Source organism: Amaranthus tricolor, chromosome 12, assembly GCF_026212465.1.
Source record: "Amaranthus tricolor cultivar Red isolate AtriRed21 chromosome 12, ASM2621246v1, whole genome shotgun sequence".
NCBI classification, from domain to species: domain Eukaryota; kingdom Viridiplantae; phylum Streptophyta; class Magnoliopsida; order Caryophyllales; family Amaranthaceae; genus Amaranthus; species Amaranthus tricolor.
In genome coordinates, this window is record NC_080058.1 from 4,242,781 (window position 1) to 4,259,996 (window position 17,216).

The window sequence follows — 17,216 nt, forward strand, 5'->3', positions numbered from 1 at the left end:
TTTTTCCTTTGTCCCTTCTCCCTTCTTGGCCTTCTCCCTTCTCCCTTGCTTAATTTCAATAAGCAATAATAAAGTAATAATCTAACATAAAACTTATCATAATATCTATATATAATTCAAAGGACATTCATTGAATAATAAATTAGAGGATCCTTGAAGCATTATTTGGTGATGTAATATCTATTATTTTTAAAAAGGATGGTCCGCATGGGCTTGCTATCATATAGTATCAACTAATCTTGTATGAGACCGTCTTACCATGAGATAAGCCTATGAAATTAGCCTATAAATTTCTAATTAATTACTTTATGATTATACATGATTACTTTAAAATTGTAAGTGATCATTTTATGATTATAAGTAATCTCTTTAAAACTATAAATGTATATTAAGTCAGTCTAATAAAAATGATTTCACCCTAAAATCATATGAAGAAACATACAATGAGATAAGCCATCCATCAACTCCACATTATTTGTGTTTTCATGGTCGATGAGTAAATGAACGAGTTACCGGTCATTATTTTGAGGAGTGAGGATATATTGTTTATATTAATTAATTAATTAATACATTTTTTTATTGAAAAATAAAAGTCTTGTTATTAAAATATTCTACAATTTTGTCGTTTTAAAATATTTATTGAGTACTCTACAAATATCTAGATTGACAATTTATTGTATATCACTTAAGCTACAAACTGAATCGAAAAACTTAAATTTTGGTTAAGCCTTTAAAAAAGTTATATATTCTATATCAACGCCTTTCACACAAAAGATTTTTCGAGTAGCAATGTAAATGCCATATATGCACTCCTTATATATGATATATATATTAAATATTCCACTTAAAATGAGAGGTAGATGAGATTTAAATTTGTAATTTTTATATCTCGTTGATACTATGTAATGGAACCAACTCATTTAAAAGTTTAAGAATGCATGAGTTAGCTCTTTGACAACATTAACTCATTGCTTCTTTAAATAAATCCAAAATATTATAATTTGATTTACTCAACAAAACTGACATTTTTATTTATTTTATACATGTTGGTAACTAGATCATCCATTTACTGGTAAACATGATTATAAATGTAGCTTTTTTCTGATATGGCTATACATATGGCATTTTTTTAACGCGATTGTAACACTTGACAATACATAAGACAACCACATCAACAAATGACATTTTTATATCAATAAAATACTCCTAATACGTAATACACCAGTTGGGTCTTAGGGGAGAAATAATGTCATTCTAAAGTGTACAACTTCTAATACCAAACGCCCATTTTCAAAATTCCAATTCCAATTAGAATTTGTCAATTTGTCAACTCTTTTTTTTTTATAATGAATTAAAATTATTGTTCATAGCCACCAACACAAATTGTAACGTGCATTCCACTTCTAGTCCGTCTCATTCTTCATACACATATTCTCCTACATCTTTATTTTCTCCAAAAAAAAAAAAAAATTCTTGTTTGCTATTTTTCTTAGAGCTCAAACAACCTTCATCATGCCGCCGGTAAGATTTTTTTCCAAAATAAAACATGCATCATGTTATGTTATGTATGTTCATTTTTATGCTAAAATGAATTGTTGTCGTTTGTATGTTATGTTAATGCTATACATGTTCGTTTTGTGCTTTACACTTTTAGTATCGATTTCTAATTGCTATTATTGTCATTGTCGTTCACATTTTCCATTATGATTGCGTAGTTAATCAAACGAAAAATAAATTGTTGTAGAAATCAAACAACGGAGGTAGTCGATCATTGCCGAAGTTTGGAGAATGGGATGTAAACAATCCACAATCAGCTGAAGGTTTTACTCTAATCTTCAACACTGCAAGAGATCAAAAGAAAAATGATAAGATTAATCCTATTGCTGGACCAAACCAAAACCCTTCTATGAACAACCAAAACCAAAAACAGAAAGATCAAAAAGATTCGAAGGTAAAAAATTACTCATTTAATGTTTTTTCATTCGAGTCATTGGGTCAATTTTAGGTCATGTGTTTCGGGTCTTTATATTATTTTAAATTCATTTTGAAGTCGATTTGAGTCAAATTCGGTTCCAAAGTTGGGTAAATATCGAATCATCGGGTTTAATTTTTTGAACAACCCTATAGACTCCCTTTCACCCTTGTGACAAGGGTTTGATTTTCACCAGCTACATAAAAGATTTGTTTCTCAATTTCTCTATAGGGGATTTTCCAGTTGTACTCCCGATAAAAAAAAAGTGTTTTCTAACACAATCTTGTCGTTCTTTTGCTTGGACGCAGACGAAGAAATGGTTCAGCTGCATATTTGGTTAAGAAGAAGCAACGGATCTGAAAACATCAGAATTGGAAGAGTGCAGCAATTGTACATCAAAAATATTGTAAAATTTTGTGTATTTGAGTAAGAATCAAGTGTTAACACATAAATGATCCTTTAAACCTTTTATCTTGTTTGTTTACTCTTCATTGATGTAGCTAAATAACCATCATATTTGAGATTCCGAACCAATGAACACGATACACAATTGTGTAATCCAACAATTTCGATACAAATTTTGTGGGTACAAGAAGGATAAACATATGAACTTTCACCATTGCTTAGTTTCGACAAAATTCCAACGAAAATAAACACAAGAATTTTCACCTGTACTCTGTTTCGACAAAATTCCAACGGAAAATAACATGGGTTTTACGTTTTAACAGTTATTTGTATAGATAGGATTGGTATTGATAAATGGTTTGCTTAAACAAAAGGGTACGCATTATGCAACCACAAAAAGATGTCAAATTCCTCTATTGATCGATAAGTAGTAGGCTCAACATTGTCAAAAACTGGAGACGGCATTCTTTTCTTGATGATAACGCCAGCAATGTTGCAATATCACTAGAAACATTCTCATTAGATGAAACTACATCACCCAGTCGTCACCCCAATCTGACTTGGAAGGCTCTAAATCAGCAGCAATTACAGGGTTCGATGGCTGGTAATCTTCACCATTGGCAGAACCAACTGAAACTGCCGATGAAGTGTTGTCGGGATGATCAAACAAACAATTTCTACCGTATTTGCATGTACCTTGCAGCTCATAGTTCCGGCAGATTTTGCTACCCTGGTGATTGCAGTAGTTCAAGAATTTGTCAGTTTTACCATATATTTGTCATATTTCCGAAAAAAATGGGGGTGTTTCGTACTTGGCTGTTAGCTTGTTGGTTTGTTAGAAAGCCAAAGTAAGCATGTTAAGTACCTCCTTTAACTAGAAGTCAACAAAAAAAACAGTTGAAACAAGCCAACCAAAAAATAGTCAACAACCAACATCCAACAGCCATTTGCCAAAAACACCCCCATAAAATACGCTTAGAAATACTTTACTGAAAAGAAATTAACAATACTCCATAATTAAGTGGAGAAAAAACTAAAGGGTACTATAGTGATGAAAAGCAGCGACAGAATCCTTAAACTTTATATATTAGGAAACATGTGACTAACTCAGGACAAGAGGGTAGAATCTGTAGAAGCCTAGAAAAGAAAATTGGATTATCATAATTCAATGATAAAAGGAACATGTTGAAGAATCAACAAAGACATTTACACCACGACATGAAGACGATATCCCATTCAAAACTAGGAAATATTGAAAATGCAATCACAGCAAGAATTTAAGCGGCAGCGATCAAAATTAAAGAACATACAGGTCTTAAAGGAAGGCCAGTTTGATTGAGAGCAGATGGTGAAGATATTCGGTCCTTCGGATGGTGAAATCTACATGCAGATTTAAATTTACAATTCCCAGTTTTCATAAAAAATTCGCATTCTGGCTGTCCAGGTCGTTCAGGGTACTGTCCATTTGGCATTTGCTGCAGCTGAAGAGAAGTCGGTCCATTTCTCCGTATGTTGCCGGAAGTTAATCCAAGAAAATCAGAGTTTTTCTACAGAAGCCAAGATAAAACACCATTTTGCATATGAAACACAGTTGAAAACATCAAGTAATGGGATCACAACACATAGTTCAGGTATTGCAGAAGCACAGTAGACTTACAGACTTCGTATACGGGCTGTTTGTAGAAAGTAGCGGTAGTTGTAGCTTAGAGGAACGGTTTACTGGATGGTTATACCTGCAAGCAGCTCTATATTTGCAGTCTCCAGTTCGCATAAAATAATCACAATCGGGTTGCCCTAGTCTTACAGGAAACTCCTCAGACTGCATAACCTGTTCATAAAGCATTGAAGGATCTTGTTTTTTTGAGATATTCACCATTTGATGAGGCAGATGAGTCTTTAAGTTGAGCTGAGCCTAATATAATCGATAAAAACAATTAGATCAAAAGATCTATTTTCTTTTAAGAGAAGAAATGTCATTCTTTCGAAGAACAAAAGCATTACGGATTAGCAAGATACAGGCCAGAAATATGCAGATTAATAACTTCAAAACACAAAAGATGAATGGATGTTGGAAATTAAAATTTTCGTAAGTCGTACAATTATTCAAAATAGAAATTTGAGCAGCTTGAAGCCATTCCACAAGCATGTTATGCAGGGAATTGAGCATATTTGTATATTACAACTTCAAACAGCTACACCCTAAAATTCTGGATTCTAACCAAACATTTGATATGGGTATTAAAAGGTGGTAATAGGAACGGGTTTTAGTAATAATTGTGTTCATAATTTCCCATTACTAGATTTCCAATTGGTAAAAAAAAAAGGAATGACTTTAGGCAAAAAAAATAAATGATTAGAGTAGAATTGTTCATTAACCTTGTTAAGTATATTCCCTAACTAAATTACATTAAATTTTCATTACCATTTCCACCATTTATACCAACAGTCAAACCGGCCGCAAGTACCCAAGTGATCGTGAGATTTTGAGCTGGCAAACTAATATGTCTTTAGCCCTTCAAGGTTTAAGAATAAGAACGGTTGACTCACACAATCTGACTCAGAGAACATATGGGTTGGAACTCATGAATTCCTTTGCAAAAGTAAACAAATTAGTGGAAAAACAAGAGGATTTGTGAAGTTCCATCATGTCAAACAACGCTATCTGATATAAACAAGTTGACCTTGAATATTTAGTTATTTTTATTGCACTCAAAGAATTGTAGATATTTGACTCAATTTTAATTGGGCATAAACAGATACGCTTCAAGTACTATTCTTTCATACTACATAAATTAAAGACCAAATTTTTGTTCACAATATTCCAAATTTCGAAATTTTGAATGTTCAAATTTCATCAAAATGGACATAAAGTCAGGACGAACTACTATCCAAAACTAACATTTTGTAAAGATTAAAGATTTTTATTGATTAGAGAACGTAAACTCTGAATCCACAATCTCTCTCCATAAAAGAGGAAGGGGCTTGGCCATGGCTGAAAAGAATGGCATTGCCAAGCAGATTAAATTACAAGACTATACCCTTAATCGTAAGCACAGCTATTTCGTAAACATAAATTGCAAGACTAACCATAAAAAAATTGCACAAATGAATGGGTAAACTAAGAATAGACACGATCAAAATGCTTTCAAAACGAAGTAGAAAGGAAAATTTTACAGCTCAAATGACCGACAAATGAGACCAAGGTCAAGATGAATACCTTAGGTTGGTTCCAACCAGCATTTGGGGACATTGCTTGATGATAATTTATCCCAGAATAGGGTAAACCATTCAATGAAGATATGCCGTTTGACAAATCTGTGATACCCCGTGATATTCCAGAAGCCTGCATTGTATCACCAGGATACATTCCAGAGAGGTTGTTGCCACCCCTAACATATGCACCATTGGGAAAGGAGTTCCTAGGCTGAGATTCTTTTGCTGCAGAAGGATCAGGATGATGGAATCTGCAATTAGCTCCGTAGCCGCAAGAACCAGTGCGCATGTAAAAGGTGCACTCCACTTCCGACTAGGTTAAAAAAGCAGAGATCAAAACCATATATCATAGATTGACAAACATAATAAGTAAACAAGAACACAAACAACGAAAAACGGAAAAAGAAGTTATCTTACTGGCCTAACTGGTAAACCTAGGAAATTAAGCTCTGGACCTTCATTCTCAGATATCTGCGTAGGGTGATTATATCTGCAAGAATCTCCATACCTGCATCCTCCGGGTGTTCGAAAATACTAGGAAGAAACAAACCGCAACAAATTTCAAATAAGTGAAACAGTTATTGAACCATGGAAAGTAAAAGGCACAAAAACATAAATAATAAACCGAACATGATGAAAGAAGGACTGAATTTCAAAGGGCAAGATCAACGATGATAAAGACACAAGATTGAACATGCCTATCGAGGATAGAACAGTTACCTCACTTGAAAAAAAGGTCATCATGTAGTTGACATATGAATGCAAATAACCCAAATATATTGTGGTAGTGAAGTAAAACAAGTAAAAAAGTTTCAACGCATGATTTGCATCAGCACACTCTATTGATGCAACATTGTTATCAGGGATTTCGACACAGCCACATATAAGAATACATCTAAGATGGCTGTTACAGTCAGCTTTCTGCAGCAAAAGATGCAGAGTTCTCTAATCTACAGAACAAAAATGCATGTCCTAATTATATGGTGAAAAATAAAAATGTTGATTCACACCTCAATAGAGGTCAGTGCTTCATGTTCAAATAAGGTTTATTTTGCTCACCAATGAGCTATTTACAAATTAGACTAATAAAATCTTCCAGTGCTTATTACTATTTACTATAGTTTACACTACCAAGCTGTGACCAAACAATATTCAAAAGCAATGTCATCATATTTGGTCATACTTTGTCATCATTACTCCATTGAGCATTTCTTATACAGCTATATACGCAATAGAGGTAGGATAGTCAAAGTGATATTCATATTTAAAACCAGCAAACATCAACTTTAAATTAGCTCTTGCTAAATAGAACCCAAGACTTCAAAAATTGACGGTGTACAGCTTATACTTCTATTTCACAGAGGATAATCCTAATGAGCATGTACCAGCTTACTTCAACTTTTGAACCACTAAGGTGAACTCAATAAGTCCAATCTTTGAAAAATGTTGAGGCATGCATACAAGGACACAACAGAAAGAAATAGCTTACAAAATTTGATTTTAAATGACAAGAGAAACAGAGATATATAAATGCTAACATGTATGTTTCTCTTGGAATGAAACACTTATACTCAAAAAGACACTTTAAGATTCTTCATGTACAGAGACTATTATACACAAAATCTATATATTTTGATTAAATAATTAATTGTATAAATTTGCATAGATTTCTATGTATTTTACCAAAAAAAAAAAAAAAAAAAAAAAAAAAAACTAGTTTCGGTTAAAAAAAAACCTCTAAACCACAGGTCTAAAAACTTAAGAGAAAAGATAAGCATCAAGTGCATATTTTATTACCTTTCCATCCCATTGCCCACGATCCCTCACATTAATTTTTTTTGAATGTAATTGACCCCATATGTTGGGATGGAGGCTAAGGAATTGTTTGTGGCTATATTCCTTATTCATCGCCATTAAGCAAAGACAATACCCCCAAATCTTATTACTGTCTCATTCCTGATATCCAAGAGAACGTTCAACCTTCTTTCTAGCCACTCACCTGTATTACTGCGTCTCTATTCATTCCTTATGTAGACCATCTTAAACACCCAAGTTTAACAAATGTATCTATCATCCGTTTACATGACACAAACAGCAGCAGAATAGACATATGAAACGGGATAGAAGGAATATGGGAAGTCAAATCAGAAGACAAACATGGTATTAAGCTATACAGAACAAAAAGTAAGCTGAACCATCCAAACAATCCCACTTAATTTAACCCACATCAACTAACATATCACATTAACATTTTAGCTATAATTCCAATTCCCAAATTAGCAACCCCCTAAAAAGTTTCCCACAAAATGAACCGCCTTTAAGAAGTTCCCCTTTACAAAATAACCAGGACTACAATTTATCTTCTAGAAATGCAATTTGAATAACATAATAAGTCATACAGTTATTTACAAACACCAAACTCAAGCATTCTTAAACAAATCATAAACAACAATTCTGATATTAACACTGGTCAAGGTCAAGGTCAAAGTCAACTTAACATCATTTTTAATAGCTAATCAAAATCAATATAATATTAAAATACTCCTATTAATCATGCTTAAAATAATAATGTATTAAAAGCAACAACCTTGCAATCAATTTTCCCAGTATCAACAACAGTAGCTCCATAATTTTCATCAGTTCCTTTCTCCTGGTCCTGCACAGGCTAGTATAACCAAAACAAAATAAAATCACACAAACAAACATACCCAAAGTCAGCATCAACATCAAAACAAACAATAAATCCAAATAAATAAATAAATAAAATCAACCACAGATTGAATACCTGAAAAGCCCTTTCAGTGGGGTGATTAAATCTACAACTTTGCCCAAATTTGCATGAACCAGTCTTCATATAAAAGGAGCAATCAGTAGCATAAGGCCTTAAAGGGTAGATATGGGATTTCCCCTCCTCCTCCTCCTCCTGTTCTTCATCTTCTTCTTCTTCTTCTTCTTCTTCAATCTTTATAATAGCTTGCAAAACTACGCTTTCAAGTTGTTTAGCAAGAATTTCAACCTCCGTAGGTTGATGATCTTCATGGTGGGTCCCATTTGATAAAATTGAAATTCCCGATTGAATTTCATCTTGGGTTTCAAGGGATGAACTGATAACTTCACAGGTTCCCATAATTTTTTTCTGTTTATGTATCTGTCTCTCTTATTTCTTTTTTCAAAGAAATCCCAACACTGAAAATCAATGACCCACAAAAATTAAAATAAGACAGAAACTTTTTTATGTATAAAAAAATCATAAAAACAGACACTTGTATAATTTGTGTGAGTGAAGAAATAAAGTGGAAGTAAAAATAGTACTATTATAGCAACTGTTAGGTGTGAAAATAAATGAAAGCACATCATCAGTGCAGATTCTCGCAAGTGCCGACTTTGATCTTATTTTAGTCTTATAATTATTAATTTTAAAACCCAGATCAAATAATTTAAAAATTATTTATATACCCGAATAAAATAATACCAAACCTTCTTAGTTAAGTATTGCAGCAGAAAATTGAAAATTCAAAAGAATGAATTTCTGACATTTAAGAATGGAAATCCCAGTAAAATTCAATCATCAGAAGCATGTAACATTAACCCTAAAAAAAGGGGGGTAATAAAAATCAAACCATAACCAAATAAAGCATGAAAAAATTACCAGATGAGCTCAAAATTGAGTGATTGAAGTGAAAATTGAGTAGAAAAACCACATTGCTCAGAAATGTTAGGGTTGATAGAAGTTTGGAAGTTTGAAAATGTATAGGGGTTAATGGGATTTGAAGATACCCTAAAAATTAGGGGGTTGGGAAATGAAGTGAATAAAATGAGAATAAGATTGGAAAAAAAAAAAAGGAAGGTGATTCTTATTGGTTCGTCATTTCGCACTGACCCATTTAGAATACTTCTTTCTGGAGGAGTGGAGTACTCCTTTACTAATTTTGCAACATTTAGTTTAGTGTACGTGTTAACATATCCGATAATTTTATTTTTACTTGATTTTGTGAGTTGATTTGATTTAATAATAAATTTAAAATTATATAATAATTAATATAGATATTAGATTTAATTTTAAATCAACTCGAAAGATAAGACCTAAAATTGACCCGAATAAACACATATGTGACGGAATTTGTGCTTGGACAGTTGTGTGATTCTGGGAGTGTTTACTGTTGGTTACATCATCAGTTTTATTTTATACAATTTTGAATTTGGGTAAAAACACAAATTGTTGTGACTCTAGTTGACCTAATCTATTATATATTTTTAAATATTGTAAGTAAGCATTAATAATGATGTAAGTAGACATTTAAGAAATTAAAAGTAGATATTAAGAATGCGGTAAGTAAGCATTAAGGATAATATAAATAGATATTAAGAATACGATAAGTAGATATTAATCTTTTATAGACTGAGCTAAAAATACAACTGGGTTTGTGTAATTATGCGGAAGTGGACAATTGATATGGACCCTTTCTTGTCTCAGTCCCTTTTTTTCTTCAAAAGCCCATACTTTTGCCATGTTTTATAGTGGTTTATTGAAAGTTTTTTTGGTGTGAGACTGTATTTTAAAAAGGGAATTTAAAAATAAGTAGTTTCTATGTTAATAGGTTGGATTAATTTACGCTATTTAATACTCCCTCCTATTCAGCTGAACTGTCTCATTTGACTTTTCACACTTGCCGAGGCAACATTTTAACTCTTAATATCTCAAATTATGCTTAATTAAAAATTATAAAAAGTTGATATTAATAATCCTTGTATTGAGACAAATCAAACAAGATCCCATATGACTATGTTTTAACTTATAGATTAAGAGTAAAATACAAATTAAGAGTGATAAGTGAATAGTGCCAAAAAAAAATGGGACAATTCAGCTGAATAGGAAGTAGTATATATATATATATATATATATATATATATATATATATATATATATATATATATATATATATATATATATATATATATATATATAAATAAAGTGCGTCATATGGTAGAATAGCCTCATAAAAGAATTTTTAAAACTAAATTTATTAATACAATTTTTATAATTAGACAGTCTCACGACGAGACCATCTCTATTGGATTGAACTAATTTACACTTTCTGTTTTAAAGTATTTACTTATATAGTGATCATTTTTTATAATCTTATAATAATTACTTATAAGTGATCAATTACAATCTTAAAGTAATCAATTAGAAAAATATATTAATTATATGAGCTCGTTTTATAGTGATGTAATACGAATTGTCGATATTTTAGAATAAACTACTTCAAACAATTATTTTTTGTCAGGGATGACAATTCAGTCCGAATCCGCCCTTAATCCAACCCCATCCGAGGAATTTAATTTGATCGAAATCTTGGAAAAGAAATATCCTACTATATATGAATTTGTTTATATAGTCCAAGTCCGATTTAAAGACAAACCTGAGTTGGACCTCATAAAAATTCCGATACTCCGACTCTGACCCTACTCATAAAAAATCTAAGGATAAAAAGACAAATACTCAAGAAATTAACAAATAATAATTGTTTTCAATATATAAAATAATATATTCTTCATGATAAATATATAAAAATTCTCTATTGTAGATGTATATTCAAGTATGATATTAATTTGTTGATTTATGAGAAGCTAATAATAATAATTGAATGAAGACATTCAATACACTTGCACGAGGAGTTAAGCAAGTTACAGAAAGTTTAGACAATATATATACCAAAAAATAAGTGCTTGTTTCCTCTAAGTCCTAAGGCTCTAACTTAAACATTTTCAATTATTATACAATTTAATAAAAAGCTCGACAAATGACAAATATTTCAACCCTGACTATTAAACATAATTAGACGGAAAAATATTTACCAAATAAAAATGAAGGAGGCACCCTAATTTTTGTAGCTTGCTCAAAACCGTAAGCAATTTCAATAAGTATAGGTTCGGTACCCTTTAAGCCACCAAAACATATACCAAATGGTATTCCATCTTTATCGTATCCTGCTGGAACACTTATACCTGGAAATCCTCCAATGGCAAGAACAGTTGAAAATGATGATTCTGGGCTTATAATTGCATCTAAATTATTTTCTACCATTACTTTCTCAAACCCTTCTCTTGCCCATTCTCCCAACTTTTCCAAGTATTTCTTCTCATTTTGGCCAATCCCATTTGTTGCTTCAGCCAATAAGAAATTTTCTTGCCCATATTCTTTGATCATTTCCTACAAGTTCACCTAATTATTCATACTATGATTAATTGTTCTACTCGTCAAATATGAGACAAGTTCATATAATTAGTCCATTTCAGCAATTGATTTACTTTATAATTATAAGTGATCATTTAACACACTAAATATACATGGATCAACCCATTAGAGATAGTCGTATACTGATCCTATAATTTTGAATACCTTGTCTATTACCTTTTGGGTATTTTTGTTGTTGAAATCTATGACATCAGCCAAAGATTCCACAGGTGACTTGAGCAACCCTTTCAAGTATGAATTTAGGGATATTTTGAATTCAGATTGGATCAACAGCAGCCCAATGTTAGATGACAAAATTTCATCAATGTTAAGTATTTCCAAATCATCAACTAGTATTGCTCCTTTTTCCCTTTATTCATATTGAACATAATAAGTGTATATTAAATTAGTTGTTATTGTTTCATTTCCAAAAGTTGGTCCAAACATTATTTTTCGTAGATATACATGAAATGTTTATAAAGATATTAAGACTTAAATTACGTTTTAAATACTGCTTAAATAAAAATATGGACAAACTTTCAGAAACAAAGGGACAGCTCATAGTAGTATGTTTTGCTATAATTATGTATAATTACCTTAGGGTTTCAAAATGTTGATTAAAAGCAATGGACTTTTCAGGAAATCCAACGATATTATCAAAGAAAGGAGTTCTCACTATCCCTAATCTTTTCCTTTTAAGGCCATCTAGCTTGAGAAATTGGGCGTAGCCTCCTTGTGGTATGTATTTAATGGCATTAGATGTTGCTTCTGAGTCATAAGGATCATATCCTACAATGGCATCTAGAACATAAGTTGCATCTGCCACACTTCTGCACATAGGCCTGTTCATATTTCAATTTAACAAGGTTAGTACTTAGTATAGTAACCATCCAAATACGCATTCTATTGTATTTTTAATACAACATTCATATTAATTTATAATGTCTTGCATAACAACTAATTAAATATTACAAAATTAAGTAAAGTTTATTAGCTAAAATCGTTGTAGGAATGAAATTTAAGGTATGTGGTTTAAATTTTTATATAATCATGGTTATAGGTTTATAATTATAGTTATCAATCCAATATGCCGATCGTAAACAGAGTTCGGGTGATGGGGAAAAAAACGAACAAGTCATACCCGTACTCCAAAGAGAGGGCAAAAGAGAAATGTTGTCCATTTTATCCCAAATAAAGGACATCGGGTCTAAATGAAAAAAACTTCCAAAAAAAACACTAGCGAGATTAGGGATTTGCTATTGAAAAATATAAATAACTAACATAAATACAAATTGCAAAAAAGTTTTATAAAAAAAATGACAACAAGAAGACAAAAAAATGTTAAATTAATTTATATAAGCTATACATTTTATATTTTCTTTTTTAAGCTGATAATTTAGTGGATTTTTATTTTAAAATATAAAACTTTTTGTTTAAAAACAAAATCTTACATTTTGAATTTTTGAAAAAATTGTCCAGAATAATCTTATCTATTGTCCATTTACTGTGAATAATCACTTCTATTAATAATTTTTAAATAATCCAACCTTTGTATATTATTTGCTGACAATACCACTTTTCACATTTTAACTGGATATTATAGGTATCTACCACTAAAGAGGAGTAGGGTAAGACTAACGAAAAAAGCATAAGGGGGAAGAAGAAGTGAGTGTAACGGTCAGTAAGTACATAGGGTAGGTGGTTAAAATATGGAAAGAGATGCTGTCAGCAAATGTTATACAAAAATTGGATTATTTAAAAATAATCAATTGTACAGATTATTCACAGCAGATAGATAATAGATGGGATTATCACGAACAATTTTTTCTAAATTTGTTTATATTATATTACCATTTGATACAAGTATATCGGTGATTGGCGTCCACTCTATTTTAAAATCATGACTTTCGCCCATATATATATAGTGAACCATAAACCATAAAGGAGAAAGAGTTGTAGTGTGATTTGTATATACCCAACAGTGTCTTGAGTAGGAGAGATTGGTATGATCCCAGCACGACTTGTAAGACCAACAGTGGGTTTAATGCCCACAACCGAATTGGTGCTACAAGGACAAAGTATTGATGCATCAGTTTCTGTCCCAAGAGTAACTGTTGCTAAGTTTGCTGCTGCTGCTATGGCTGATCCACTGCTCGACCCACAAGGATTTGCTGATAAATTGTAAGGGTTCTGCAATCATACCCAATACATGTTTTTGTTTTCAATTTTGATTGTATTTGACAATGATTAAGCAACCAACTTAACCAAAAGCTTTAGCTAATAGTTGAGTCCCTAACATATGTTATATACTCTAAGAAACTACTCACACAAGAGCCTTTAGTCTAGAATTGTGGAGGCAGCAGAGACTCTCCTTATACTAGACAATGAATATTTCAATTTAAATAATAGGTGGTGGAGATTTAAACTTGTGACCTCTTGGCTATAATACCATGTCAAACAGTCAACTCAATCAAAAACTTAAGCTAATCGTTGAGGTCCAAAATAAGTTATATACTCTTAACACATTTTGTAAATGACTTTTAAATTGACCGAAAGTTGAAAATATATGCCTTTTGATCTGTCATTTCTCAAATAGAGAACAAACAATCTTTAATAGTTGACTTAAACAACTTGCTTAGCAGCTAACAGAAAAAACAATACTTAATTTCAACAAGTAAATAACAATTTACTTTCGAGTTTCTAGTCCGGTCTAGTCTAATTATGCACTAATGAACCCCTATCCAAAAAATTCATGCTCAAAACAAAATCAAAATAAATAAAAAAAACTTGCCTGGCCTAGGCCGGTTCGAGCACACCACCCATTAGGCACAAGAAAAGACCTAAAATGAGCCCATTCACTTAAACTAGCCTTACCAAGAATAATAGCCCCAGCATTCCTTAACCTCCTAACAACACCAGCATCTCTACCCACAACAGAGCCCAACAATGCATAAGACCCTGCTGTTGTATTCATCTTATCTTTGGTACCAATAAGGTCTTTTAACAATACTGGTATCCCATTTAATTGTCCTGCAGATCTAAATGAGGTCGATTTCTTAGCGTTTTCTCTACGCTTATCGGTCTCCTCAGCCTGATGAAGAGCATCCGGATTCACCTCAATAACAGCTCTAAGCACAGGGTTGAGTTTTTGGATTCGGTTTAGGTAGAATTGTACTAGCTCTTTTGAAGTAAGCTTGTTTTCATGGAAGGCTGTTTGTAAGTCTTTTATGGTAGCTTCTTTGATGGGGAATTTTTGAGTTTTGGAATTGGTTGGGGTTGAACATATTGTGAGAAGAATCAAGAGGAAATGAAGCAAGAAGTGACAAGTAGTAAAACTTGAAATTGGGTAATTGATCATATGTTTTATGTTTATCATTCTTCAAACTATGCCATATCCCAACGAAAAGAAAAAAAAGTATCGGAAAATCTCAGTACAAGGTAGGGTTTGGGTTGGGGTTTTTTTTCTTGAAAAAGGCAGACAAATCATACTTGTATACAATAAGCTAATATCTGGATCCGATAGGGATTGAATCTCAAACCTTCTACTCTACATGCAGATGTTCTATCTATTGAGTCACAATAATCTATAATTATATATTTTTTTTATGGTAAACGTTTTTTGTTGACTTTTTGGTTAAATATAGAGTTTTAATTTTTTATATATCAAATAATTTAAAAATATTTGATAAATAACTTTTGAGCGAGTAAGCGAAAACATAAAATTAATGAGGTGTTTGACAAACAACTTATAATTGGTAGTTGGTAGTTGGTAGTTGGTAGTTGAATAGAGTGACTGGTTGATTTTGGATTCGTTGCTATGAATAGTTTATTCATAACAATAAGTTGAATCTACCAGCTATTATACTAGACAACAACATTAGATGATTTAACCACTCGACCTTCTATTTTGTTTAAATGATGTAAAATTGTTGAATAAGGTATTTTACCAAACACCCTATTATTTATTGGTTGAATTTTGGCCTTTTTGATTTCTCTGGTAAATAACTAGTAACCAACAAATATTTTTTACCAAATATCCTTATAACAACTGATTTAAACAACTGACAACTTAGATTACACTCATTGACCAAATAAACCATCAAGCTCTATTTAACTTAAACAACTGACAACTTAGATTACACTCATTGACCAAATAAACCATCAACCTCTATTTAACTTATATATAAAACGCGTCTCAGAGTAAGACTGTCAAATAAAAAACATATTATCATTATGAGGCTGAAATTATTTTAAAACAATGCCAACTTTTTAATAACCTGAAATTGGTCCAATGTTTACGTGGGCACAATTGTTTTTGGTTTAAAATGATTTGCGATACATGTGAATATGTGATACACGTTAAAGCATTGGTGATATGGTGTAGTGTTTTTCAAAAATAGTTAACGTACAAAAACATCAATATATATCATAGAATTATTAAGTACTTTTAAGTAAATTTTATATTGTGTAAAGATGATATTTTGAGAGATTGGTCCAAATTAGTACCAATATGCTCATTATTTAAATTGAATTTTAATGTTACCTTCAATAATATTTTTAACACTAAATACCATGTTTTTGCAAAACAAATATTATTATGTATTTGTAAAGACACATATACTTAGCAGAGAAACTAATTATAATGAATACTAATACATCTAGATTTGTTACATGGACTTTGAGACAACTTTTTACTTCATTTGAGCCTTGAGGCTGAAGGCAATATTTCAATGGAAAAAAGAATTTGTCGTACACCTATTTCTATAAATTAGACAAAATAAGTGTCAACATAAGCATTTGTGGCACACATATTTTAAGACAATAATTAACAATGTTTTCAACATTTTCATTGTTTTTTTAACTTGCAGCATTTTACTCATTTAACAAATATTCATTACTTATATTCTTTTCATTTTAAGAAAAAAAAATTCTTGATCCACCACTTAACTGTTAAACAAAAACAATATTGAATTTTTTTTACTACCAATTAAGTTATCATGGAATTTTCTCTATCTACTTATTTGTAAGTTTTTTTTTTCTAAATATGCTGTAAAATCAAAAATAAATTCCCGAATCCCGACCTTTACTTTTGCTGTCAATATAAGCAATGATAATACGAAAAATTTCATCATTTTTACACTAAAGTCTTTTTTTTAAGAAATTACATTTTCTTAATTTGAACACGATTACTTAAATACAACTTAAAAAAAGGAAGGAAATTCATTTTACTACTAATTTTCAAACATTCTTATTGACGAATGCAAATTGCACATGCACTGATATGCACAAGACAAATGTAATTGTAGTTTTTGTTCTTATATATAGAAAGCAGTTTAAAATTTTTACACTAAACCTATTCATCTTAAGTATCTTATTTGACTTTTAACA

At 31.3% G+C, this 17,216-nt stretch overlaps 3 protein-coding genes across 4 annotated transcripts; 1 reads left to right on the forward strand and 2 right to left on the reverse strand.

Moving 5' to 3' along the window:
• Window positions 1-1,359: 1,359 nt before the first annotated feature.
• LOC130797273 (protein NOI4-like) lies at window positions 1,360-2,613 on the forward strand. Its single transcript, XM_057659809.1, has 3 exons — window positions 1,360-1,521; window positions 1,745-1,951; window positions 2,281-2,613. Exons 1-3 carry the CDS (start codon window positions 1,513-1,515, stop codon window positions 2,311-2,313), a joined length of 249 nt encoding a protein of 82 aa, XP_057515792.1. The 5' UTR covers window positions 1,360-1,512; the 3' UTR covers window positions 2,314-2,613.
• Window positions 2,614-2,662: 49 nt separating this feature from the next.
• LOC130797270 (zinc finger CCCH domain-containing protein 43-like) lies at window positions 2,663-9,552 on the reverse strand. 2 transcript variants are annotated; one of them, XM_057659806.1, is made up of 8 exons: window positions 9,240-9,552; window positions 8,376-8,776; window positions 8,178-8,255; window positions 6,008-6,124; window positions 5,595-5,903; window positions 4,035-4,289; window positions 3,688-3,924; window positions 2,663-3,107 (listed from the first exon to the last, which is right to left on the reverse strand). In XM_057659806.1, the coding sequence occupies exons 2-8, from the start codon at window positions 8,715-8,717 to the stop codon at window positions 2,907-2,909; spliced, it is 1,539 nt and encodes a 512-aa protein (XP_057515789.1). In that variant the 5' UTR covers window positions 8,718-8,776; window positions 9,240-9,552; the 3' UTR covers window positions 2,663-2,906. The 2 variants fall into 2 exon arrangements, with proteins under 2 accessions (XP_057515789.1, XP_057515790.1); XM_057659807.1 differs by having other exon boundaries at window positions 4,035-4,205; window positions 9,240-9,515.
• Window positions 9,553-11,166: 1,614 nt separating this feature from the next.
• Window positions 11,167-15,386, reverse strand: LOC130797274 (probable amidase At4g34880). Its single transcript, XM_057659811.1, has 5 exons — window positions 14,620-15,386; window positions 13,804-14,018; window positions 12,425-12,670; window positions 12,006-12,198; window positions 11,167-11,804 (listed from the first exon to the last, which is right to left on the reverse strand). The coding sequence occupies exons 1-5, from the start codon at window positions 15,202-15,204 to the stop codon at window positions 11,430-11,432; spliced, it is 1,614 nt and encodes a 537-aa protein (XP_057515794.1). The 5' UTR covers window positions 15,205-15,386; the 3' UTR covers window positions 11,167-11,429.
• Window positions 15,387-17,216: the final 1,830 nt, after the last annotated feature.